The 27902-nt window shown below is 41.6% G+C and overlaps 2 protein-coding genes across 2 annotated transcripts in view; both read left to right on the top strand.

The window, feature by feature from the left end:
* Window positions 1-440: 440 nt before the first annotated feature.
* The window catches only part of LOC307209803 (cytochrome P450 2C20-like), a 47729-nt gene continuing 20267 nt past the window's right edge, over window positions 441-27902 (top strand). Inside the window, exons 1-4 of the mRNA XM_079965167.1 lie at window positions 441-713; window positions 2110-2272; window positions 11252-11401; window positions 17932-18125. Coding sequence (XP_079821293.1) covers window positions 537-713; window positions 2110-2272; window positions 11252-11401; window positions 17932-18125 — 684 coding nt within the window. The 5' untranslated portion in view covers window positions 441-536. The remainder of the gene's footprint in view (window positions 714-2109; window positions 2273-11251; window positions 11402-17931; window positions 18126-27902) is intronic.
* On the top strand, window positions 19244-22971 carry LOC307210370 (cytochrome P450 2C28-like). The gene is made up of 5 exons (XM_079966234.1): window positions 19244-19534; window positions 20011-20152; window positions 20750-20937; window positions 21216-21357; window positions 22726-22971. The coding sequence occupies exons 1-5, from the start codon at window positions 19259-19261 to the stop codon at window positions 22911-22913; spliced, it is 936 nt and encodes a 311-aa protein (XP_079822360.1). The 5' UTR covers window positions 19244-19258; the 3' UTR covers window positions 22914-22971.

The following is a 27902-nucleotide window of genomic DNA, read 5'->3' as shown; positions in this document are numbered from 1 at the left end:
CTTGGCTTAGGGTCAGTCCTGTACATGGGGCAATGCAGCTAAGAAAGCCTTACTTAAGATGCAGTCAGCAGGTGAGAGCCACATCTACGAAGCACAAACTGATCAGTAGATATGTCAACACACTAAACTCCTGTATAAAAATGAGCAGGAACATAAAGTCACAAAAATGGAAACTGCACTAAAGGTCTGTCCAGCTCAGTATTGCTGACTTTGACTGGCATCAGAAAAGAAAATGTTTTCCCTGACTGATTTCACAATAAATGTGCATCAGTGCACAGCCTCCATGCACGACACCTCACATTTCCAAGGGTTAGGGGGTTAACTTGGAGTTCAGGTCAGAGTGACATTCTTTTAATGAGTAACTAGCTCTTGCTAATAATTAAAAATCACATGAAAAAGAATTAAAAAAAGGGTTGGAATGTTTGAGATATTCCAGAGACAGGTTTGGCTGGGTCTCCAGCTGACGGCATTGCTTCCTTCCTGACTTTCTTAAGCATTTTCTTGGATTTCTGGCCTAAAGAAGAGCTCAGTGAAAGATGGAGGTGGTTGGAGCAGGAGCTCTGCTCCTTCTCTACCTGTTCTTCGCTGTACTCTTCTCCTCCTTCAAAATGTACAAGAAGAAAAGCCAGCTACCCCCAGGACCCACTCCCTGGCTCTTGCTGGGAAATCTCCTGCAGAAAGATGTCCTGCCTCTCTACAAGTTCTATACAAAGGTGAGTTTCCCTGTCCATAAATGCCATGTAATGAATAGGATTTTGCCTAGAATAGTAGGACACACACAGAGAGAGGAGGACACAAATTTAATTTCTTCCTTGTCTGGTCTGTGTATGTCTGCTTGTGTCTGCTGCTTTGAGAAGCCTTCGGTTAACAGAATGGAGCTTATGATAGGAAAGTTCCCATCTTCTTTGTCTTTTCCCATGCTAGAAAGCTGTAGAGAGTATGGGGATCCATATGAACCAACATGGACCCTGTGATTGTCATCCGAGGCCCTTCTTTTGTGCCTTCTCTGTGAGAACTCCATAGGGTGACAACATGAGAATGGGCCTTTGCTGTGGTGGCTCACCATTTGTGCAATGCTCTATCCAAGGAAGCTCACCTGGTGCTTTCATTACATATCTTGAGGCACCAGGCAAAAATATTCATTGTCACCCAGGCCTTTGGCTAATTAAGCAATCTATACCTTTTAAACTTGGGGGGTGGGTATTGTTTTTGTTGTTATTATGCTATGTATTTCTGTGTTTTAAAATTAAAATTAATAATAATAATATGATGATATAATCCTAAGAATAAGAGCACTATAGAAATTTAAAAAGTAAAAAATAATGAATGAATGAATAACAGCCATGAATTTTGATGGAGGGTAAAGCTACAGTTGATGGCCATATTAAAGCTTGAGGAAATCTGTCTTGGTGGAACTGAGTGCCTACTACCAACTTTAACTGGTGTCCCAGCTGTGTCTATATCTTATCAGCTGTTAAAACTGTTCATCATTACATCTAGCAGTCATGGATTCCAAACTCTGTGCTGTGTCTAAGAAGTACAGTCATACCTTGGATGTCAGATGGAATCGTTTCCAGGAGTCCATTCGACTTCCAAAACGTTCGGAGATCAAAGTGCAACTTCTGATTGGTTGCAGGAAGCTCCTGCAGCCAATCAGAAGCTGCAGAAGCCCCATCAGACATTCAGCTTCCAAAAATAGTTCACAAACCGAAACAGTCACTTCTGGGTTTGCGGTATTCGGGAGCCAAAACGTTTGAGAATTAAGCTGTCTGAAAACCAAGGTATGACTGTATTTCCTTGTGTTTCTCTTGAATTTCCCACCATAGAGCATCACTGGGTGACTAGCATCACTGGGTGACTGGCCAGGAAAGAGATCTTGTGTGATGGGAGAGGGAGCAAAACCTCTCTCTCCGCTTCCTTCACACCATGACACTGTTACACACTGTTGTCTTCTCTCCTCTTACTCACCTTTTTCCTAAAAAAAGAAAGATCCAGATGTTGTGCCCAAGTTTGGCCCAGGGGACACAGTTTCTCCACCCCTGCCCTGAGGCATCTGTCCAAAGGAAGCATTGCCCAATGAACCTTGCTTGTCTTTGATTCTACTTTCAGCTCATTGATAAATATGGCCCCATCTTTACTGTCTGGATTGGGCCAAAGCCCATCGTTGTGATTTGTGGATATGAAACAATGAAAGATGCTTTTGTGAATCATGCTGAAGAATTTGGTGGGCGTCCTGCAATGCCCTTCATAGACAGAGCGAACAACTATCGAGGTAAGGGGTGCATTGCATTTCTGTGCTTATTTTTGGATTACCTCTGTTAACCTAGGCCCTGCCACACTTCCCTGTCTATTATGCTCAGCAGTTATGCCATATTTCAGGTACACAAGTAGAGCAGCCATGCTGGATCAAAATGGATGACATCATGCCATGTTTGTGTCTTCTGTATCAGCTGCTTAGATCTTTGTGAACATGTTTGTAGCTTTAGGTTCGATGAATGGTGTGGCATTTGCCCTCCTAGGTGTGTGACATCATACTGGCTTCATAAGGAAAGGGTTAACTAAGTGTAAAATGATTAACCAATAGGAACCCAAGGGAAGGAGTTAGAGTTAGAGTTGTTAAGAAGTCAGTCTCGAGTTAGAGAAGAGAGAGGGAGGATAAGTCTGTGGGTTGGGATAGTCTGATGTGAGAGAGTGAGAGAATCTGCTAAGTGGAGTCAAACAGTCAAGATAATCAGTCAGAAGGTATTAGGAAGGTATAGGCTGGTAAAGAAACTAAGGTTAAGAAACTGACAAGAAAATTATCTGAGAAACCATAAACTTGTTAATGCTTATAAAATAAACTTGTTTATTTGGTTTAATTTTAACAACTGTCTGGACTCAGTGTGTACCCGAGAGTAATGGGTTGGTGGCAGCAGGGAAGCGAGCACAGTGGTGGCACAGGGATCAAAAGACTGTCAAACATCCAGGGACCCTGTGTGGTCGCCACAAATGGAGACCTTGGCATTGTGAAAAGAGTAACAGAACAACAGCCATGCAGCCAAACAAAAAAACAAAAAACCAACTGATAGCACAAGATGTTTTGGCAAAGCAGTGCTTGAGTGTGTGAAAAAGTGACCTGTGTGAAGAACTGCTGATATAGCATTGGCGCAAGTTGCTCCTGCCCCCCTATTCCAGATAGATTATCAGAGGGATATTTTGTGGGGAAGTCCAGCTCCATGCTCATAGCTCAGTTGGTAGAGAATGAGACTCAACCTCAGGGTCGTGGGTTTGAGCCCCACATCAGGCAAAAGGTTCTTGCATTATTGCATTCTATGGTTCTTTTAATGTTTTATCTCCCTTTTCTTCTTCTTTTTGCTAGCTGCCTCTTTTCATCCATTCATCATTTGATTTGTATGCCGCTTTCCCACAAATAAATCACGCTCAAAATGGCTTACAACAAAAGAATACATTTCAAACACTACAAAAAAATTCATGGTAACATAGCAAAATAACAGTAACAGCTTCATAATTACATAGCAAAATGTTTAGCAAATATACCACATTTCATTTTTTTTTTTTTTAATAATTTTTATTCAGTTTTCCATATATTTTTTTAACAAATAAAACAAAACAACAAAAGACAATAAAATGCAACATGTATAATTTCCTGCTCTTAATTTCATATTTCTTACTCTCCCGACTTCCTCATACCTCCCCTTTCTGCATTCTCATGTCAAATTAATTAATTAACAAATCCCTCCCTTACTTTCAGATTTATTATAAAAACATTCATTTTCTTCCACTTAATCATAATCGCTGTTAACCCCTATTTTTCTTATTCAACATCAATCTAACATTCACTAATTTTAGAGTATTTCTTTAAATAGTCTTTAAATTTTTTCCAATCTTCTTCCGCCGTTGCTTTTCCCTGGTCGCGGATTCTGCTCGTCATCTCTGCCAGGCCCATGTAGTCGATCACTTTCATCTGCCACTCTTCCACGGTGGGTAGGTCTTGTGTCTTCCAGTACTTTGCTATAAGAATTCTTGCTGCTGTTGTAGCATACATAAAAAAAGTTCTATCCTTCTTTACAACCACTTGGCCGACCATGCCCAGGAGAAAGGCCTCTGGTTTCTTAGGAAAAGTGTACCTAAGTACCTTTTTCAGTTCATTATAGATCAGTTCCCAGAAAGCCTTAATCCTTGGGCATGTCCACCAAAGGTGAAAGAATGTTCCTTCTCTTTCTTTACATTTCCAACATTTGTTCTCGGGCGAATGATAGATTTTCGCAAGCTTGACTGGGGTCATGTACCACCTATAAATCATTTTCATAATATTTTCTCTCAAGGCACTACATGCCGTGAATTTAATCCCGGTGGTCCATAACTTTTCCCAGTCAGCAAACATTATGTCATGACCAATATCCTGGGCCCATTTAATCATTGCAGATTTAACCATTTCATCTTGTGTATTCCATTTCAACAGCAAGTTATACATTTTTGACAAGTTCTTAGTACTAGATTCTAACAGTTCAGTTTCTAATTTTGATTTTTCCACCTGGAAGCCGACTTTCCTGTCTAGTTTAAAGACTTCCATTATCTGATAATAATGCAGCCAGTCTCTCACTTTCCCTTTTAACTTCTCAAAACTTTGCAATTTCAGTCTGTCTCCTTCTTGCTCCAAAATTTCCCAATATCTCGGCCAATTAACCTCCATATTTAATTTTTTAACGGCTTTTGCCTCCATTGGCGACAACCACCTTGGAGTTTTACTTTCCAGCAAATCTTTATATCTAATCCAGACATTATATAATGCTTTCCTGACAATATGATTTTTGAAACCCTTGTGAACTTTTACCTTGTCGTACCACAGGTATGCATGCCATCCAAAAAAATTGTCATAACCTTCTAAGTCCAAAATATCAGTATTCTCAAGAAGTAGCCATTCTTTCAACCAGCAAAACGCTGCTGATTCATAATACAATTTAAGGTCTGGCAGGGCAAATCCGCCCCTTTCTTTCGCATCAGTTAATATCTTAAATTTTATTCTAGGCTTCTTGCCCTGCCAGACAAACTTAGAAATATCTTTCTGCCATTTCTTAAAGCAATCCATCTTATCCACTATTTGCAATGTTTGGAACAAAAACAACATTCTAGGCAGTACATTCATTTTTATAACTGAAATTCGACCCAACAAGGAAAACTTCATATTTGACCAAATTTCTAAGTCTTTTTTTACTTCCGTCCAAGTTTTCTCGTAATTATCTTTAAATAAATTCAAATTTTTAGATGTCATATTTATACCCAAATATTTCACTTTCTTAACCACAGTTAACCCTGTCTCCTTCTGAAACTTTTCTTTCTCCAATACTGTTAGATTTTTCTCCAAAACCTTCGTTTTAGATTTGTTTAGTTTAAATCCTGCTACTTGACCAAATTCTTGAATTAGTTCTAATACTCTTTTAGTACTAGATTCAGGCTCTTGCAATGTAAGTACTAAATCATCTGCAAAAGCTCTCAATTTATATTGTTTAACTCCGACCTGTATTCCTTTAACCAACTGGTCCTTTCTGATCATATTCAGCAAAAACTCCAGGACCGATATAAAAAGTAATGGAGAGATTGGGCATCCTTGACGTGTCCCTTTTTCAATAGGAATTTCTTCTGTAACCACATTATTTACAATTAATTTTGCTTTTTGTTCAGAATATATCGCACTTATACCATTTTCAAACCCTTGACCTACCCCCATCCCCCGAAGATTTTTTATCATAAAACTCCATGAAATATTATCAAAAGCTTTTTCAGCGTCCACAAATATCAAAACAGCTTTAGTATTAATATTCACTTCCAGTTTTTCCAAAATATCAACTATGTTCCTTACATTATCTGACAAATGTCTTCTCGGAAGAAAGCCTGCTTGGTCCCTATGTATCTCCTCCATCAAAACTACTTTCAACCTTTTCGCTAAAATATCAGCAAAAATTTTGTAATCCACATTTAATAGGGAGATTGGGCGGTAGTTTTTAAGTTGAGTCTTTTCTATCTCAGTCTTTGGTATAAGTGTGATAAAGGCTTCTTTCCACGTATCTGGTGCCTTCTTTCCCTCCAAAATTTCGTTACAAACTTCTTTCAAAGGTTGTATTAACCACTCTTTCAAAATCTTATAATATTTAGAAGTCAATCCATCCGGTCCTGGAGATTTGCCCAATGCCATATTTTGAATGGCACCTTCTATTTCTTGCTCTGTTATTTTCTGATTCAAAATCCCTTTACTTTCCTGAGAGATCTTTTTCAGTCCATTTTTCTCCAAAAACTGTTCTATATCCGTATCACTCTGAGGACCTTGTTTATACAATTGTCTAAAATATTTCTGGAAGCAATCCCTAATTTCTGTTGGTTTATAGATGCTCTTTCCATCCACTTCTAAATTTGTAACTGTGTTCAATTTTTGTCTCTTCCTTATTTGCCAAGCCAGCAGTTTACCACATTTATCAGCCGATTCAAAAGTCTTCTGTCTCATTTGCTTAATTTTCCACTCTATTTCTTGATTCATCAGCTCCATATATTGTGTCTGATATAGTTTAATTTCTTTCAAAATATCCTGTGATTTTGGCTTAGATCTCAATTTCCTTTCCCCCTCTTTTATTTTCTCCAAGATTTTCTCTTTTTTTTCATTCTGGCTTTTCTTTTTAATTGCATTCTGTTGTATCAAAAATCCTCTCATCACTGCTTTGCTTGCGTCCCAGATAATTCTTTTTTCTATATTGGTCCTCATATTAATTTCAAAATAATCCTTCAAAGTCTTCTGTGCCTTTTTGCAAACTTCTTCATCTCTAAATAGGGTGTCATTCATCCTCCATCTAAAGGTACCAGTTGTTGTTAACTTCATCACCATCTTTACTGCATTGTGATCGGAGCAAGTCTTTGGGCAGATTTCAACTTTTTTTATCCTAGGTGCCATTCCTCTAGTAATCCATATTTGGTCAATTCTAGTCCATGTCATTTTAGCTTCAGAATAGAAAGTTCCCTCTCTTTCAAGTGGGTGTGTTGTTCTCCAAATGTCCACTAGATCCATATTGTCAGTCATTTCAAAAAAGATTTTTGGTAGTCTTCCATCTTTTGTAACTACCTGTCTTTGAGATTTGTCCATGTTGGTCGATACTACTCCATTCATATCTCCCATCAATATTAGATTTGTGTCCGTATAGTCCATCAGTGTCTCATGCAGCTTCTTAAAAAATTCAACTTTCCCCTCGTTTGGTGCATAAATTCCCACGATCAAAAATTTCTCTCCTTGATCTTGAATTTCAATTGCCAAATATCTTCCTTGTTCATCTTTAAATTTTAATTTCGGTTGTAATTTTTCCTTTGCATATATTACCACTCCTCTTTTTTTAACTTTGTCTGATGAAATAAATTCTTGTCCTAATTTTTTATTAATGAGTAGTTTCCTATGTGACCTCGTCACGTGAGTTTCTTGTAGGCAGATCAAGTCCAATTGCTCTTTTTTTAATATGTGAAAAACATTTTTTCTCTTCCGGGGAATGTTTAGACCGTTACAGTTCCAACTTAGAAGTTGTAGAGCCATGGTCAATCTATTTATCTTCTCCTCCTGTCGCTCCTAGTAGTTCTTCTTCTTCCGTCGGTGGTTTCAGTCTCTGTAATAAATTGTCTTTGTCCAAAGTTCCTCCTCCAGAGTGATCTTGTCCCAAATCCGCCCCCTTGCAGAGATCGTCTTCTTGTTGATGTAAGAACTTGTCTTTGTCTTCCACTGTCTTTATTTTCCTTTTCTTTCCCTTATATTTAAAAGATAGGCCTTGAGGAAACTCCCACCTGAATGGTATGTTATTCCTTTTCAGTAGGACCACCAAGTTCTGGAACTGTTTTCTAGCATCCAAAATTTGCTTTGGGATATCCTTAAAAATTTCCACGAAGGAATCCTCAATTCGTAAAGTTCTCTGATAGTGCAGATCCAAAATTTTGTCCCTCTCTTCTTTTGATCTTAACGTTATCAAGCAATCTCTTGGTTTATTCCTTCTTTGCCGTGTACCAAGTCTAAATGCACTCTCTATCTTAAATTCTTCCTTCTCCAAATCCTTTCGCCAAAACTCTAAAAACTCTTTTGTTAAATAGTCCACAAGGTTGTCTCCTTCGCTCTCGGGTATTGCTCTAATCCTTAAATTCCTCTCCTTCCTCTGCATCTCAATCATCGAGAGCGCCAAATCATGGTCCTCCAACTTCTTGATAACCGGTGGGAGTCTTTCGTCAGTTACGATTGCAATCTCTTTTGCTTCCTCTGCTATCTTCCGAATGGTGGATGTTTCCTCTAGTAACTTTCCAATATATTCTGTATTGGAATTCACTTTATTTCCAAGTTCAATTATACTTTTAGTATTAATGTCTATTTTTCCTGAGATCTCTGCTACAGTTTTATTTGTTTCAGCAACCTGTTTACTGGATTCAGCAACTTGTTTACTTGTTTCAGCTCCTTGCTTTTTTAATTCTGCACCTTGCTTTTTTAGCTGGTCCAAAGATTCATTTATTTTCCCCAACAGTTTCGAAAGTGCTTCCTCAGACATAACTTTTGTCTTTTCTTGTGGAGTGGCTGCTGCCCCAGAAACTCCAGATGTAGAAGGCCTCCTTTTCATGAAAGGCTCAATTCCGTATTGTCTACCAGACCTCAGTGCTTTTTCTTGAGGCTCTCCTTTATCTTGGTCACTTGCCATAACCGTATCTTACAGTCAAGGTCACTCTCACACTCATATCTCCCTTTTCCCAGCAGCTGGTTGAATTCCACTCTACAACTGTAGTTAAACCAAGTTCCTCCAGAGGGCGAATGTAGCAATTCTTCTCTTTACAATTTTTAAAATGGAGAAAATATTCCCAAAGCATTCAAAACAGTTCCCAAATCCTTCAAAGTTTCACAAAAGCACTCAAATGGCCACAATATTAGTCTTTGACAGATTGAAACAAAGTCCCATCAAATCTGGCAAGAGCGTATCCTTTTAAAATACAATTTAAAATACAATTTAATGCAACTTTGTAGCCTTAACGTAGTAACAGTCCGCAGCCAGCTACCCTCTCCGGCAGTCCGCTCCAGGGTCAGAGCACAGCGGTATAAATTTTCCCCTTCTATACAAGCAGGAAGTTTGAAGCAATTTAAAATACGATCTCCCCCCCACTCCTGCCTTCGAGGGGGGAAGGGTCCCAGTCTTAGATCGATGATTTAGTTTTCAAAAAGAACTTTAAAGTTAAAGCTTAGTAGTTCTTTGCTTTGATGTTGCTGCAGATCGGAAAGGTAGACTTCCCTTTTAGACCTTTTCCGTTTCGGTATCCAAATTCAAAATTTTTGGCTCCCAATTAGTCCTTAGATTTTGTCCTACTCACGGATAGTAGATTCTTTAATTCCAATTCAGAAGAAGAAGTCAGCGCTCTCCGTCAATGGCGACGCGGCTTCACTCCGCAGGCTGGGTATGAGCGACTCTCAGCTCCACGCCACACACCCGCTGCCGTTCCAAAGCCTTTAAAAAGGCTTTTTCGCAACTTCGGGGGGGCGCAAACGGTGCCCACCGAGTCTCCGGTTCACAGGCTTCGTGCCTGTGACTTTTTAGGGTCCCCGCTTCGCCGTAGCTAGGGACCCGAACCCGCGGAGCCGATTCCCCTCAGGAGCTCCGAGGGAAACCTGCCATTAAACGATGGCGCTATACCACATTTCAATACTATAGATAAAGATATATAGTCAGGTGCTGCTGGTGGTTGCTCGTGAGTAACCAGGCAGGACTCCGACCTGTCTTTTACAGGTTTTATTGGTGCAAACTATTTACAGTGCAGAACCCCAAAGTTCATGTTTGTCTTAGTCGCTTGCAGATTCCGGGAGTGGCCCCTTCCGGTTTCTCCCCCAACATAAGAACTTAGACACCCCAAATCTCCGCCTCCCCTCCTTACGTTTCACCCCTTTGCGCAAGCTGGGCGACGGAAACTGCATGTCTGTTTCAAAACATCTGGAGGGCCGAGTTTGAGGAAGCCTGGACTAGAGGGAGTTAGGAGTTACATTATTAGATTGATTGCTTTGTCAGTGCAGCTTTTCATCTTATATACACATTCTAGCCACTTGCTTAAATTCAGTCATATGTATCTTGCTTTATTTTGAAATATTATATCTTATTAGTTAATATATAAGTTCCAGAAACTTTCATGATTCCGATTCATATCATTTGATAATACCATTAATGTTCGTATAGTAATAAACTGAGTAATTCCTTTAATTTGCAATCAGATGTCTTTCATTTTTATTTTGTAAGGTTTATTCCTGCTGCACTGAGATGCTGCTGACCAGATTTGAATCTTGACTGTAGTTCAGTGAACACTGGTGCAATGGCCAGGTTTTGGCATGATTTGTACTAACAATGAATAACACCTGATCAAACTCCATTTTGATTTGAGATGCAATTCCCAGTTTCAAGGCTTTCTACACTAGGAATTAATAACATGTCAAAAGAAGCGATAGTTACCAATTTCCCACAGCCTCAGGCAAAGAAAAAGAAAAAGTTTGAAAAGGAACTTTATGCAAACCAGCTGCTTTTCCTATTCAGGGAAGTTTCCCTTACCCAATCCTGGGTAGAACTAGATCTAAATGCTGGCAGATGTTTTAGTCCCTGCTCCTCTGTCCATAACAGGGATTTAATGGCAGATGTGGCATGATGTGAATGCACAGAAATCTCTCTCCTCCAGCACCAGGGCTAGTGCACGGCCCTATAATTAGTCAGTATGAAGTCTTGGTGACCTAATATACAGGGGAACTTCGAGTTAGGAGTTATATTATTTACTTTGATTGATTACATTGTCCGTGCTACTTATTAGTATACAGGCACATTATATCCAGATTGGGGCAATTAAGTGGATTTAAGTGCTATGGCCTACGAGCTCAGCAAACCCACTTTAAAACAATTGGACTTTTAGTGTTGAATGTTGGAGGGTATGCAGTAAGCACAGTTTATGACAGAAAATGCACTAAACAATGTGAGATAAGTATTGATCGGTGGGAAGTCTGTGCTGTGCAAGCAAAGAGCAATGAATGTGCACCAGTTGTATAATCTCAGTGCAAGCAAACCGCAAACAAATCAGGCTGAATGCTGAATAAACCAGTTGTCTGGAACCACCCCTGCTTGCAATTACAAATGGGAATATAGCTCGAAGGAGGAAGGCACCATCTCTCATATTGAAACTTCCTGCTGGTTTCTGTACATTGAGCTCTCCACCTGTTTCCTTTCAGGAATGGTCAACAGAAATGAGGCAAAATGGAGAGAGGTGCGCAGGTTCACATTATCCACCCTGCGGGAATTTGGGATGGGAAAGAAAACAATGTCTGAGAGGATACAAGAGGAAGCCCTTTGCCTGGTAGAAGAATTGGTGGCCACACAAGGTACTCTTGAGCCATCCTTCAATGCAGGAAGTGGGGTTTTATTTTGTGATTGTTGTTGGTGATTGTAATTTGTCTCTTCTTACTTCAGACCTCTCCGATTTTAATTCTCTCTTTAAATATTGGGCAAGCTTTATATTCTTTTTTTTTTTGGGGGGGTGGTTCTATAATTAATTTGTTTTTAAAGCTAAGTGTCAGGGGTCTGCCTTCAAGGGAGGGGGGAGAGACAGGAACATACAGACAGCCTCCTCCTTTGTTGAGCAGCTGCACCTCATCAGTCTGGTGAAAGCGAGCCTTTAGGAGAAACGGATGATGAGAGAAAGGGGGGGGGGAGGATGCAAAGGCTCAGTCAGGCTGAGATGAGCCACGACACTGCTTCCAGGGAGTTGGACGTGCCTCTTCCATTGCATAGTTTTCGCCAGGGAATTACACGTAAGGAAAAGAGGCGGAGATGGGGTTCTCCCGGGCTTATATGCTGGAAGGCAAACAGGAAGAAGGCACTTCCGGAATCTGCTAGTGATTGAGGCAGACATGGATTTTGGACCGCACTCAATAAAATCTGTAAAACCCTCCCAAAACTAACCTACCTATTCCAAACCTTCCCAATCTGGATCCCCCAAACCCAAATTCAAAGATGGCAGGGAAAACTACACTCCTTTATCTTCTCACACAAAAACCCAAGAATAAGCCCCAAATACCTGCACCTCCCCACCTCAGAAGGAGGATGGGGAATCCCCAACATAGAAGGATATTATACTGCCAACCAAATAGGCCATATAATCCCATATATACTAGAAGATGAGACAAAACAATGGATACACCTAGAGAGGGACACAACTGAAAATACCTGCACCACAGCATACCCTCTCCTCCCAAACAAACTAAGGAAAATTCCCACAACACTTAACAGGTACACACAGACCATGCTCAAGGCATGGAAAACAGTAATAGGCAAACTCTCCCCAACCCCATCCCCACTAATTCCCCTGGCATACCACCCATTATTCCACCACGCAGCACAAAACCTCCAGATTAAAACCTAGCAAACCAAAGGCCTATATTGCCTAATAGACTTCTACGAAAATAACAAACCTTTATCAACACAAGAAATACAAGACAAACTAGAAGACACCCAAATGCCCTGGTTAACACATCACCAATTACATGCCTGCTTAAACAATCCAGCAGTAAAATCAGCAGCAACTAGGCCACTGACGACCTTTAAAAAGCTCTTTTTAACAACAAAGGGACACGGCAGAGGAATGGTATCTGCAATATACAAAATATTACTACAAAATCCCATGAATTCCCTAGACCCAATCAAAAAAAATGGGAGGATGACATAGGCTATGAGATTAACCCCACTCAAGGGACCAAAATGTGGACTAAACCCCTCTTTAAATCCATATCAACAAAAATAAAAGAACTCACTCTGAAACTCACCTACAGGTGGTACCTAACACCAAGAAAATTAGCACTAATATGCCCAGGAACCTCACCAAAATGCTGGAGAGGGTCACCTCCACAGGCACATACCTCCACATGTGGTGGGAGTGCCCCCAAATCCAACCATTCAGGACATCAACCGTACGAGAAATAAGTAAAATAACCAAGCAAGTATTAGAAATCACCCCAGAATTGGCTTTACTAAACAATAATGCCCACTTACACCACAAAGAACTCATAACCCACCTACTTTCAGCAGCCAGAAGCATCATAACCAGACACTGGAGAGACCTGTCAGGAGTAAGCATGGACCAATGGTACCAAATAGTATGGGAAACAGCCTTACTAGAAAAATTAACCAATAAACTGAAACTGACATGGTGACAAATAGAAGAAGACACCTTCACCCCGGTATGGCTCCCCTTTATCACATTCACAGCCCAACAAGACAACGACAATAATCCACCAACAGCATACAAATCAATATGGCTAACCTGATCCAAAACACCCACCCACCCCACTCACACATGAAAACAAAGACCACCACAGCCAACCACAAATGAATAATCACACCCTAGGCCAACCCCAACCTCTCTCACCACCAAAGGAACACAAGCGAACAGCAAAGAACCCACACAAGCAACGCTGACACCAAATCCTACATACAGTAAGTGAAATAGAAACATTGCCACCTGACCCCACTCTCACCAATCTCTCCCCCCTTCACCTGTTTCCCCCTTTTCTTCCTAATGTCTCAACAAATGAAAATGATTTGTAAAAATGTTACATGGGAAAAAACCACGAGAGAGAGACATTGCATACTTATGTAAATCAACAAAATCTTTAATAAAAAATAAAGCCTATAAAAGACAGATGGGAGTCCTGGCTGTTACCTTCGTGAGCAACCACACATATTCCTCACAATAAGCTAGGGAATTTTTGTCACCTGCTTACTTGGTTGCTGAGACAATAAGAAGGTACCGTATTTTTCGCCCTATAGGACACACTTTTTCCCCTCCAAAAATGAAGGGGAAATGTGTGTGCGTCCTATGGGGCGAATGCAGGCTTTCGCTGAAGCCTGGAGAGCGAGAGGGGTCAGGGGACAGCGGGGAGGTGGAACGCCGCCATCCCGCTGTCTCCCGATGTGGTTTGGAGGCTGACGGCGGGGAGACGCGTGCTTCTCCCCGCCGCCAGCCCCGCAAGCTCCGGGGACAGCGGGGAGGCGCAGCGCGTCTTCCCGCTGTCCCCGGACCTGGTCTGCAGGCGGGCGGCGGGGAGAAGAGCGCTTCTCCCTGCTGCCTGCCCTGCAAGCTCCGGGGACAGCGGGGAGGCGCAGCACATCTTCCTGCTGTCCCCGGACCTGGTCTGTAGGCGGGTGGCGAGGAGAAGAGCGCTTCTCCCCGCTGCCGGCCCCACAAGCGCCTGGGGGGGGGGAAATAATTTTTTTTTCTTTATTTCCCCCCCAAAAAACTTGGTGCGTCCTATGGGCCGGTGCGTCCTATGGGGTGAAAAATACGGTAGTTCTTTCTCTCTCCTCCCATTGTCCCCCTGCCCTTGTGGAATCTGTCATGCTGATGCAGGGCATAAGCACTTGAATTGGGAGTTACGTATATGAAATGCAAACCACTCACTTGCAAAATGCAACCATTGTGTGTTGATCCAGATTTCTAACTAGACCAGTACCCAAAATGGTTTGCAACCAATCTTTCTCACCCTACTGTTTTCTCCCTTTATAATAAAAGCAAAACAAAAGATCTTGCTATTGCAAAGGGAGGGAATCAGAAGTGAGATGGGGAAACCCAATTTATTACCAGGCCAGAAGACTTCCATTTCCACAATGCCATATCAAATATTTATCTATTTACCTATCTATCTCTTTTTTAAAATAAACTTTACTCCTTTACCATATTAGAATAAATCACAAAACATTTAATACTTAAACATTAGATTTCACATATATGCACATAGGTTGGTGGTTCGAGCCCAAGCAGGGACAGCTGTGAGTGGGATTCCTGCAGTGCAGGGTGTTGGGCTAGGTGACCCTCAGCTTCCCATTTCTATGATTCTATGATCCTCACACTTAAACTGTACTTCTGTATTACTAAATATAATAAATATCAGAAGGTGTCATGTACAAGGAATTTAGGTAAAGGTAAAGGGACCCCTGGCCGTTAGGTCCAGTCGTGACCGACTCTGGGGTTGCGGCGCTCATCTCGCTTTATTGGCCAAGGGACCCAGCGTACAGGTTCCAGGTCACGTGGCCAGCATGACTAAGCTACTTCTGGCGAACCAGAGCAGCGCATGGAAACGCCGTTTACCTTCCCGCTGGAGCAGTACCTATTTATCTACTTGCACTTTGACATGCTTTCGAACTGCTAGGTTGGCAGGAACAGGGACCGAGTGTGGCGATCACAAAGGGTCCCCGGATGTTTCACCATCTATTGATCCCTGTGCCACCACTTTATTTCTCGCTGCCACCACCCAGGCCCTACCTGGTAAAATACTGAGTCCAGTCAGGGTTAAATTGGAACATAAACTTCTGTTTATTTATTGCAGTTTAACAAGTGTGTGGTTTCATAAACGGTCTCAGTCAATTACAATCATGGGGTGCCTGTCCAGACCTATAACTTCCACTACCTGCTCTCACTCACTAAACCAGCTCTCAGATTTTTACCTGTCTTCCTAGCTCTTAACTGTTCCTGACTCAGCTTTTTTCGCTACACTAACTCAACCTACCCACAGACTCTATCCCAATTCATTTTTTTTTAATAAGATTTTTATTGGGTTTTCACATTTTATAAACACAGACACACACACACGGACAAAGACAACACATATAAAATTTCGCATCCTTACTTTCCTAACCCCAGTTCTTGACCTCCCCCCACCCACCCCTTCATACATCCTAATTCAATTAAATTAGCTCAGCAAGTTCATATCTCTCATCCTTTACATATTATTATTATATATATATATTTTTAAAGAAATACTTAATTCTTATTACTTGGCCAAATTTTACTTATCCAGTTTCCTTATAAACATTAAATCCTTTTCTAAGGTCGACTCGAATTCCTTCCACGAATTTCCCTTTTATCTTAAAAATAGGTCAGAATAATCAAACACAAAGGTCATAAACATATTTTTAAAAATTCTTTCCCCCCCCCCCGCCCTGGTTTCTGTCCCTTCCCAATGTCCCCATGTCCACAAAAACAGTCTTTAGCCTGGATTCCTCACATCTGAGGCCTTTAAATCTCTGTCAGTCTCTCTCTGCCGATTTTGTTGGTAGCCCTCTTTGTTGGTCCTCGGGTCTCAAAGGAGTTCTAGCTCAGTTTCATCAGATTTTCTTCCATCCAAAGTACTTGACACCAGCTGCTGCGAAAGGTCAGCCAATCCATGCTCAAAGAGGAAGCCCCAATCATATTTCTTATTTCTTTTAAATTCAAATATTCCAAGTGTTCCAGGGGCTTCCTCCCTCCTCTTTCGCATCTCTCGCAAGTTTGTAATCCAAAGGTCTTCTTCTTTGTGTTTTGACAATGTAGGCTTGTGGTTGGTACTCTCCATCTGTACTGGCCCTTGTTCCCTCTCCTCCTGTTCCAAAGTTATCTCTTCTAATTCAGCTGCAGATTTTTTCCCGGTCAAGTCCATTGTGCATTCAGCAGAGTCAATTATTTTAGAGTTCAAGGTTATAAGTTGTTTACTCATAGCCGTAGTCTGCTCCTGCAACTTTCCCACAAGAAAAAACATTCTTTCTATTTCTGCCTGTAATTTTCCATCTGCAGCCATTGTAGTGTTTCAATGTTTCCCCTAGGGGGATTCTGGTTACTTAATAGTCTTTTCCCAACAGTCCGTTACTTTGTTATTTCACTGCTTTGTTCCCAACCATTTTAATTCATATATAACAAATTTAGTCCAGAAAGGTGTTAAATAATAAGATTTTTAACTTTCACTGCCCGTTTGACAGCTCTTTGACAGCTGTCAAACTCCTTGTTCCTTTTTCTCCAGCTCACATACAGGACACTCCCGGGTCTGGGGGGGTTTAAACAAAAACTTCTAAAATTCCAGTCTTACTCTCCAGCACAAATCTTCTTGTGTCAAATTCATAAAAATATTATCTTTTAAAAAACACCAAAAAGAAAAAACTCTCCACCTTAGTTCTCCGATCCTTGCTTTAAATCTTCTGTAAGCAGGGGGGTGCGGACTTCCCTTTAGCACATCCCCCGATCGTACCGAATTCAAGGATAGAAATTTTAAAGTCCAAATTCCATTCTACTCACGGATTAATTAAAGTCCGAATTTCAGGGAAGAAAGTCAGCGGTCTCCGGCCATGGCTCGCGGCTTCGCTCCACTGCAGTAGCGGTCCACTCACAGCACCACGCCGCTCCCCGTACCCTCTCCGCAGCCTTTAAAAAGGCTCTTCGTGGGTCGGGTGGGCGCTTTAGGTGCCCCCGAGTCACCAAGTCCGCAGGCTTCCGCGCCTGCGGTTTCTGAGGGTCCCTGCGTCGCCGTCGCGGTAGAACCCTTCTCCAGCGGAGCCGATTCCCTCCGGAGCTCGGAGGGAATCCGCCATTAACCAGATCGCGCTAACCCGGAAGTCTGACTCTATCCCAATTCACTCCCACTCCAACCAACCACCCAACTCCCATCAAACTCCCCCTTCGCCCCTCCCAGAGCTGATTTTATAGTCCCTCTGACTCTACCCCCCTGGGTTCTGATTAGGTAACCTGTTTAACTATTTCACCTCCAGCACTCTCATATGTTAATGTCACACCGAGCAACGGGAGCTCACCCCATTGCTGGGATTCAAACCACCAATCTTCTGATCAGCAAGCCCTAGGCTCTGTGGTTTAGACCACAGCGCCACCCGAGTCCCTTAAATTCCAGGGAGATATCAAAAGGAAAATATATCAGTATTGCCATAAAGGCAAAAAAAAGCGCCCCAGAGTGGCTGGGACAACCCAGTCAGATGAAAGAGGTATATTATTATTATTATTATTATTATTATTATTAGTATTATTACTACTACTACTACTACTACTACTATTACCAACTTGCCAAGCCCCACTCACCATGTCTTGTTTTTCTTGCAGGGCAGGCCTTTGACCCAAGAAGAAGCTTCACATGTGCTGTTTCAAATGTCCTCTCTTCAGTTGTCTTTGGGAATCGGTTTGACTACAAAGATCCGGTGTTGCTGGAGAACCTGCGTATTGTGCAGGACTTCATGGGTTACACCCGTACTTTATCAATGCAGGCATGTCATTCCTTCTGCATGCTGAACCTGTGGGTCTTTCTTCCACCTCTGTGTTTCTGCTGATAACTATTTCTGCACTCAAACAGGAATACTTCCTCAAATTTACTTATGTGACCATAGAATCATAGAATCATAGAGTTGGAAGAGACCACAATGGTCATCGAGTCCAACCCCCTGCCAAGCAGGAAACACCATCAGAGCACTCCTGACATATGGTTGTCAAGCCTCTGCTTAAAGACCTCCAAAGAAGGAGACCCCACCACACTCCTTGGCAGCAAATTCCACTGTCAAACAGCTCTTACTGTCAGGAAGTTCTTCCTAATGTTTAGGTGGAATCTTTTTTCTTGTAGTTTGGAACCATTGCTCCGTGTCCGCTTCTCTGGAGCAGCAGAAAACAACCTTTCTCCCTCCTCTATGTGACATCCTTTTATATATTTGAACATGGCTATCATATCACCCCTTAACCTCCTCTTCTCCAGGCTAAACATGCCCAGCTCCCTTAGCCGTTCCTCATAAGGCATCGTTTCCAGGCCTTTGATCATTTTGGTTGCCCTCCTCTGGACACGTTCCAGTTTGTCAGTGTCCTTCTTGAACTGTGGTGCCCAGAACTGGACACAGTACTCCAGGTGAGGTCTGACCAGAGCAGAATACAGTGGCACTATTACTTCCCTTGATCTAGATGCTATACTCCTATCTAGATGCTATACTCCTATTGACCAGTAGGGATGTAAAATGTGGTTCAGTTCATCTCAGTGTGATCTGTTACAGGTCTTTCTCCCACATAACAAACTGCAATCCAAATCAGTTCTTCACCCCAGTGGCATGTTTTTATGCAAATAATGCCAAAAATATCATCACATTTTTGTTAAAGTTGTAAGTTTATATAAAATGCCATGTTTGAATGCTGTAACCTTAAGCAAAAATGTTGCACTCTGACAAAAGTATCAGAGAAGGCTCCTATTTTTCCATTGGAGTGAGATAAGTGACCTGATGTCTCATTTCTGGATACAAGAGTGGCAGAGCTCTCACAGCAGGAAGCTGAAACTTGAAAAGTCTCTGTATGTGCTTGTTGGACATGACTACTACTAGTAGTAGTAGCAGTAGAAGCAGCAACAGCAGCAGTAGCAGAGAAGTTCCAAAAGCCACATTAATTTAATAACCTCTGAATGAGAGAGAGGCAAATACAGTTTATCTCATTTCTCATTTATCTCATTTATGATTGCAGTTTATCTCATTTCCTCATTTCCCCATTGCTTCTGTTCCAGATTTATAATTTGGTCCCAGGAATAATGGCTTACCTACCTGGACAGCACAGGAAGATATTAGCAGACTGTGAAAAAATGAAGGCCTTCATTCGTGAGAGGGTGGAGTCCCACAGGAGGACACTGGATCCTCAGAATCTCCGTGACTATATTGATTGCTTCCTTATCAGGTCAGAGAAGGTAGGGAGATCCACAACTTTCCCCCCCTACATTTCTGAGATGCCCCTCATTTGTAGTAAATTTGAAACTGTCCCTCATTGTTGTTGCACTCCCTCATTCTGAACCATTGTCCCTGTCTTGGCTTTGGTGGCTGCTGAAGTCCATCTCCAAAGTAATCTCAGATGGAAACATCTTTCCTCCAGTTTATTTAGACATCAACCCCGGCAGCAGAAACGCAGTTGACCAAAATGAAATCATACATGAGATTGTGGCCTGAAATTCTTCTCCCCCCCCCCCACTGGTTCTCAATGATGTCTTTATATTCAACAATATCTTTATATTGCAATAAACAATGTACATCTTGTGTTTGAAGTTCGTTCCATTTATAGCCTTGAGAAGACAAGGCCATGACAGACCAGACCACCAAGGTTATTGTGTGAAATAGGATGAGATGTTTCAATTTCTCCACCCTCCTTCCCCTTCTGCCTTGTTTACAGAAGCAAACCAATCCTGAGAATATCTACAGCACCGAAGAGCTTGTCCAGTGCGTGTTTGGACTCTTTATTGCTGGGGCATCAAACTCAAGCACTGCCTTAGTCTTCAGCCTCCTGGTGATGGCCAAATTTCCACACATTCAAGGTACTTAAATGGCCAAAAGATCAGATTTGCTCTGCTATCCAACACAAAATCTTTCAAAGGTCACTTGTAGTAAATGCAACGAAACAGCAAAATATGCACTATTTCACTAATATAGTAATAGTGTTATGGTAAAAAACAAGTAAAGAATATATCAATGAAGAATTGGAAGTTGTATGATAAAAAAACAGCAAAGCTGTTCAGAGGCAGTAAGACTTACTCATAAAGATCATTGCAGAACAAAAAAGTATTTCTACACCTCTAAAGATGTCAGACAAGGAGGTTTGAATGGGGGTTAACTTTAGCCTTAGTTTCTAAGAAGAGAAAGATGATTTGACATACAATTTTTTATATTTTCATGCAGCTTTCCACTCAGATGAATCCCAAAGTGACTTACAAACAATTAATAATAATGGCATGATAGAACATAGTAGAAAATCACAAATATAGTACAGCATAAATCATATGAATAATTCACAAATATTCAGATGATGCTCCCTGCATTTTGGAAGAGAAATTGCTTGAGAAAATATCACTGTGTCAGATGAAAAGCAGCTCCAGAGTTCCGGAAGTACATCTTCTGAATGCTTTCAATTGCAGCGAAAGTTCAACAGGAGATTGATGAGGTGGTAGGTGCCAACCGCATCCCTGGCATGGACGATTGGGTGAGGATGCCCTTCACAAATGCCATTATCCATGAGACTCAACGATTTGAAAAAGGGAGCCTTGAGGGCTTCCCACGTGCAACGACGTGTCGTACAGAGTTCCGGGGCTACATCATCCCACAGGTATGATTCACACATGAAATGATCAGTTTACTATGGGGAGGAAAAGGGAGGGATTTAGCATCACATGAAGGGCCTTGATCTGCCATAGTTCCAGGCAGTGTGGAGATAAGTCATAGTAAGTTCCACCCACCTACTCCATTTCTGGTGATTTTTCAGAATGCTGTGCAATTATGTGAGACAGACTGCTTCAGCAATCACTGTCTTTCTGAAAAGAATGTCCTTTCTTATATGACTGTGAAACCAAAACAAATAATGCAATGTCTATCTTCTCCCTGAAGTCCACCACTGTGGTTCCAATGCTCACAACTGTGCACTATGACCCACTCCAGTGGGAGACTCCAGAAAAGTTTAACCCTGGACATTTCTTGGATGAGAAGGGTCAGTTCCGGAAAAGAAATGCCTTCATGCCTTTTTCTGCAGGTGACTTGATTTGCATGTTGTGGGGTTGGGGCTGGTGGCCGGTGTGTGGGTAGGAGTGGGACGCTGGGAGAAAACTGATGGTTTTAGGACATGGGTAGGCAAACTAAGGCCTGGGGGCCCGATCTGGCCCAATCACCTTCTAAATCTGGCCCACAGATGGTCCAGGAATCAGCATTTTTTACATGAGTAGAATGTGTCCTTTTATTTAAAATGCATCTCTGGGTTATTTGTGAGGCATAGGAATTCGTTCACCCCCCCCCCCCAGATATAGTCCTGCTCCCCACAAGGTCTGAGGGAGAGTGAAAAAGTTTGCTGTTCTAGGAGATAAATAAATGCTGGAATTGGAGTGATGGAATGAAGGGCAAGGATATTTCTCCTGTTAACCTAATATTTGCTTTGGAGCTAATATGCATTTGTGGAGCCATTGAGCAAGGGTTTCTACACACAAATTCACACAGATTTGCATAAAACTGATTTGGTTCTGCTTTTCAAATGAGAGCAATTTCACACACACAGACCCAAGAAATAGGTCACATGTTGTCTAAGTTCTTGGCTTTATCTGTATGAAGAGGTCCCACACATTTGCTGTCTTACACTGAGTTCCTTGGATCTTCTGTTGCCCTAATGACTCATTAAAAGGTAAAGGGACCCCTGACCATTAGGTCCAGTCATGGCCGACTCTGGGATTGTAGCTCTCATCTTGCTTTATTGGCCGAGGGAGCCTGCGTACAGCTTCCGGGTCATGTGGCCAGCATGACTAAGCTGCTTCTGGTGAACCGGAGCAGCACATGGAAACGCCGTTTACCTTCCCGCCAGAGAGGTACCTATTTATCTACTTGTACTTTGTGCTTTCGAACTGCTAGGTTGGCAGGAGCAGGGACCGAGCAACGGGAGCTCACCCCATCGCGGGGATTCGAAATGCCGACCTTTTGATAGGCAAGTCCTAGGCTCTGTGGTTTAACCCACAGCGCCACCCACATCCCAATGACTCATTACCTCCAGGCTGTTAACTGAAAAAGAATGTTGGTCTGGCTTAATTAGCTTTTAAAACATGCCTATTCCAGATTAGCATCAAGCAGGTCTTCCAAATCCTGCTGTACTTTGATGCTACATAACATGTCTACAATGAAATGCCACCCACGAGTCTTGCTGAACCACCTACTTGCTGAACCACCTTGACCTTTCATGTACATAACAGTGTGCAAGCAGAGAGCTGTAGACACCAACTGAGAATTGGCCCTATTGCTGCTCTTGTTATGCTTGCTTTGGTTTTTTGTTTTTTTAAAAAAACTCTTAAACTCTAGCATTTGCTGTGCACTATCTTGGTCTTTGGTTATTGATTGGCTCTGCCTTCTTTCTCTCTGCCAGGAAAACGGGCATGCCCAGGAGAAGCCCTGGCTCGGATGGAACTGTTCCTGTTCTTCGCTGTTTTGCTCCAGAACTTCACCTTCCAGCTGGTGGGAGATTTCAAAGAAATGGACGTAACATCTTTTCATATGCAGTACAAAATGAAGAGTGCATGCTTACAAATGCAAGCCATTAGACGTTCTAAGTGATCCAGTGAGGTAAACTAAGCAGAAGGAATCAAGTCAGTGCCTCCAAAACTATTTGTAGTAAGTAATAATAATAATAATAATAATAATTTTTTATTTATACCCCGCCCTCCCCAGCCAAGGCCGGGCTCAGAGCGGCTTACCAGTGGCGTAGCGTGGGTTGTCAGCACCCGGGGCAAGGCAAGTAATTTGCGCCCCCTAACCCATGGATTTGCGCCCCCTAACCCTAACCCCCAGATGTTGCGCCCGGTGCGGCTGGCCCCCCCTGCACCCCCCACGCTACGCCACTGCAGCTTACAAACAATAATAAAAACAAGAAGAATGATTACAACTTAAAAACAAAAATAAAATACAACATTAAAATAATGGAACATTAAAATATTAAAATGTAGCCTCATCGCAGGAGGAGAAGGAAAAAAAAGAGAGAGAGAGAGAGAGAGAGAGAGGGAGGGAATCAAATTGGCTCCAAGCCAAAGGCCAGACGGAACAACTCTGTCTTACAGGCCCTGTGGAAAGAAATCAGATCCTGCAGGGCCCTGGTCTCATGAGGCAGAGCGTTCCACCAGGCTGGAGCCAGAGTTGAAAAGGCCCTGGCTCTGGTTGAAGCCAATCTAACTTCCTTAGGGCCCGGGACCACTAGGGTGTTGCTATTTATGGACCTTGAGGCTCTCCGTGGGGCATACCGGTAGAATGGAAACACTGAGAGATTTGAATCCAACAGTACTGAGGAAAACCAAATATTCCAAGCTTAGGTGGAACAGGCCATAGTGAGGCATCTAATCATAAGCCTGCATTTTTATCAAGCTTATATTTTGATCAGGGCCTGTATCTTAAAATGAGCTTAAAGATCTTCAAATGTTTCATGCCAGGCAGAAGAGCAGCTGCCTAAGAACCTTGGCAATGTTTTTCCTCCTAGACAAGGGGCCCCCCTGATTTATAGCAGAAAACAATTCTCAAAGTCAAAAAGGGAATTACAGGCTGAGAGCGAGGACACTGACCCTACATATTACAGAAGATAAAAAAAGCAGAGATAAACATAATTAAGAGTGGGTAAATAGTAAAATAAAACCATGTGCCTCCCATTAAACTTGAGCCATATTTTCCTAAGGTTCAAAGGTCAAGAGCAATGGAAAAGCATCTAGCTGGCAGAAAGGAAGAGAGTATTTTGGGAAGTCTTTTTCTAAAGTTGTTTCTTTCTTAAACTGAGATCCTTTTAAGATTTCTTTTCCTTTTAAAAGGTTATTTATGTTATGTATTAAATATATTGGCTTAAATGTAATTATGCAAAGGAATTAGAAGTTAAGAAATGATGGATTCTTATTTCATATAGTTGGAAGAGATCACAGGGGCCATCAGCCACCAGCCCAGCCCCCCCTGCCAAGCAGGAAACATCATTAGAGCATACATATGGTTGTCAAGCTTTTGTTAAGAGACCTCCAAAGGAAGGAGATCTTTCATTGATGATCCTTGACATCTGTTTAAGATAAACATTTAAGATTAACCATCTGTTTTGGAGGGCAATAGGGCGAGGTGAGCTGGTAATTAAGGTTCCTTGTTGAGACACATGTAAGATATATTACTACTTATTTGTCATTTATAGATAGAAGAATATATAGCTTTTTGTTTCCCATAAAAGGGCAGAAGGAAATGGGTGTATCTTTTGTGATTGGTTCTAGCAAACAGCCAATAGGAATTTCAACCAGGCTGATTGGACAGAGGCAGCCACAGGAGGAGCAAGGGGGCTGGATTAAAGAAATATAAGTGCTGGCCAGAATGGCAAGAGGCCAGGCCAGAGCTTGATAACCATATACCACTGTGCCTCTCATTTATTTGTCTGACAAATAAATTATTATTTTAATTTCTCTATTGCTGCGTTGAATATTTCATTCCAGCTAAGCGTTAACCACAAGCAGGGTGCTACAATAGGAGCCGCCCCCCAGTAAAATATTTGAGGAGGCTGCCCTCCAAGTTGATAGATATTACCATTCAAATGGGGTGCATATGCCGCATCTTGTGATCAATTATGCAGGGCAGGACTTACCCCCCCATATTTTATTAAAGTTAGCACCCCTGGACAAGGCAGAAATTGAACAGGCTAATCCAGATATTCTCAGACATCAGCTCCCATCATCCCAGCTAGTAGTTGCTAGCAGGTTGCATGGGTGATAATGTGTTGCTATCCTCACTTTTCAATGCCACACATTGCCCATTATTCAATGCGAATTATTCACAGTAAACAGAACAGAAGTAAAACAAGGCTGCAAAAATGAATGGAATGTCAAGTGATAATACCTTTACAAGAGTGTGTGAAGCAGATACTGCAAAACAGTTTGTTGTTTAGTCGTGTCCGACTCTTTGTGACCCCATGGACCAGAGCACGCCAGGCACTCCTGTCTTCCACTGCCTCCCGCAGTTTGGTCAAACTCATGCTGGTAGCTTCGAGAACACTGTCCAACCATCTCGTCCTCTGTCGTCCCCTTCTCCTTGTGCCCTCAATCTCTCCCAACATCAGGGTCTTTTCCAGGGAGTCTTCTCTTCTCATGAGGTGGCCAAAGTATTGGAGCCTCAGCTTCATGATCTGTCCTTCCAGTGAGCACTCAGGGCTGATTTCCTTAAGAATGGATAGGTTTGATCTTCTTGCAGTCCACGCGACTCTAAAAACAGTAAATAATCCTGAATTAAGGCTATGACAGTAATTTTGAAATATAATAAGGATCCTAACTAAATGAAATAGTATGTCAATATATTTTGTTTTTGTTTTACAGAAGGTATCTTTAGGAAAATAATAAATCTAGTTTTGCCTGAAAAACTAAAAAATAAAGCAGTAGTTTATTATTATTATTATTATTATTATTATTATTATTATTATTATTATTACATTTCTACATGCAGCAAAAACATGCAATAATATCCATTTCTTTGGGGGGATTAAGAAATTTTAAAGATTGAAATTAAATTCTAATCCAATCCATAAATTCGTGAAGAAATCAATTTTTCAGTGTACCAAAAATAAATTGCCTTCAGAAATATATATATATTTCAGATACTTTTTTTAGCATGAAGAGAAAAGAAAATGCAGCTGTGTTGATTCTTTTATTGCTTAAAGCAGCCTTGGGGGGGGGGAAGTCCAACTGATTTTGGTGTTCTAATGTTAATATTGCAGACTGAATTACTATTACAGGCAAGAAATATTGTTAGTACCTTGGCATCTACATTAATTACAGAATTAGCTTATAATTTGCCCAGCTGGCTTGGTCTTTACCAGGTTTGGAAATAACAGAGATATGAGCATCCTACCATATACATGGCAAAGAAGAGTGGGAATATAAATTCAATCAATCAATAAAAAAACTTTATGAGGGGAGTGCATAAAGTTTCCACTCTGTTCTACATGCCACACAAAGTTTTTAAAACTCCCATAAGGGTGCCTTCCAGTTAAATATTTTCCTAAACTAAAAAACCAAAATCAAAGTGTTAAAAGATGGGCTCCTGTCAGTAAGAGTTTTATTTTTCCTTCCGGCTGGAGAATGTTGAAGGTTTTCACTGTGTCAGATGTGTAGTGGTTTCAGAAATCTGGAAAAAGGAAGCCTGCTTTGCCGACTTGTAGACAGCTTAAAGCAAGGGACATCGGAGCTGGGAACCACAGAATTTGAAATCTTATAAAGAGCTAAATCTCACTGCCTGACAGAAGAACCCCCCCCAAAAAAAAGGAAAGGGGGGGATTGAATCTACCACTTAATCCTTGACTTCGGTCTGCCTTAAGTAATTGAAAGGTCACTTTGAATGCACCGTTTTATAGACATTGTAACTATTACAGTAGACCTCTGCAAAAGATTGGTAACATTTTGGGACTATCTGAGCTTGTAACTGTTGCTTTCTGAGTAACACTATTATATCTACTAAGACATTGTTCTATAGTCGTCATTCATGGGACATTTTGCTACTCTGCTCCCCCAGAGGCAACTTGTGTTATAGCTGGGAATTTTCCATTGCAGCTGCCTTTTTATTATTGTTGAGAACAATCCTGGGAGCTGTGGGAACTGTGTAAGTGACCTTGACTTCTTGAGCCGTAGGAATGGATCAAGACAAACCACAAGATAAGGCTCAGGAGAAGGCGCAAGAGAAAGTTATAAAATATAAAACCAGACAACAGCAGCAATTGTTGACACAGCAACAACAACATCACAGAAGACCATCTTTAACAGGCCTTTCTGTCCCACAAGTTACAGAGAGAGAAGAAGCCAAAGGAGCAGGACCAGTAGGATCAGATTCTGCAACATTGGATAAGATCCTCTCAGCTCTACAAAATTTGTCAACCAAGATAGACTTAAACACTTCAACTATTAAAGACCTTGGACAAAAGGTGAATGATGTGGGGCAGAAAGTGAACTCCAATACCCAGGCAATTGATAGGCTACTGCAGGAATCTAAGGAGACAAAACAGACAGCAGAGGAAGCGAAAGAGAGGATCTTGGCGGTAGAGGAAAAAATACCGCCAATTAATAGAAGATTGGATGACTACAAGGCACAATTCTCTTTGATTGAACTTAAGGAAAAGCAGGCCAACTTGAGAATAAGAGCAGTCCCGGAAACAGAGGAAGGAGAATTGATAGAGTTCCTCACACTGGAGTTTGAGACTTTCTGGGGTTTGAACCCTGAAGAAATTAAGATAGTGAGTGCCTTCCGACTGGGAAGGGTCAGAAGGAAGAACAAGGCGAGGGACTGCTTGATTTCGTTAAGATCAAAAGAAGAAAGAGACAAAATATTGCGCTTACATTACCAGAAAGCACTTGAGATTGGAAGTGAGAGAATTGAAATTTTTAAAGATATCCCAAAATACCTATTAGATCTTAGAACCAACTACAGTGATTTGGTCGTGCTACTAAGAAAGAACAATATTTTGTTCAGGTGGGAATTTCCGCAAGGCCTCTCGTTCACATTCAAAGGAAAGAAAATTAAGATAAGATCAAAGGAAGATAAAGTGAGTTTCCT

This window comes from Podarcis cretensis (genome assembly GCF_951804945.1).
Source record: "Podarcis cretensis genome assembly, chromosome: 2".
In the NCBI taxonomy this organism is placed as follows: domain Eukaryota; kingdom Metazoa; phylum Chordata; class Lepidosauria; order Squamata; family Lacertidae; genus Podarcis; species Podarcis cretensis.
This window is presented reverse-complemented; position numbering and strand designations above follow the sequence as displayed.

What these genes read in the sequence shown, in the direction of transcription:
- LOC307210370 (XM_079966234.1), top strand. Translation starts at nt 19,259, where the DNA reads ATGAGAGAGAGGCAAATACAGTTTATCTCATTTCTCATTTATCTCATT. An exon ending in TCCTTATCAGGTCAGAGAAG is followed by an intron (nt 19,535 to 20,010) that starts GTAGGGAGATCC and finishes CCTTGTTTACAG; the next exon opens with AAGCAAACCAATCCTGAGAA. An exon ending in GGGGCTACATCATCCCACAG is followed by an intron (nt 20,938 to 21,215) that starts GTATGATTCACA and finishes TTCTCCCTGAAG; the next exon opens with TCCACCACTGTGGTTCCAAT.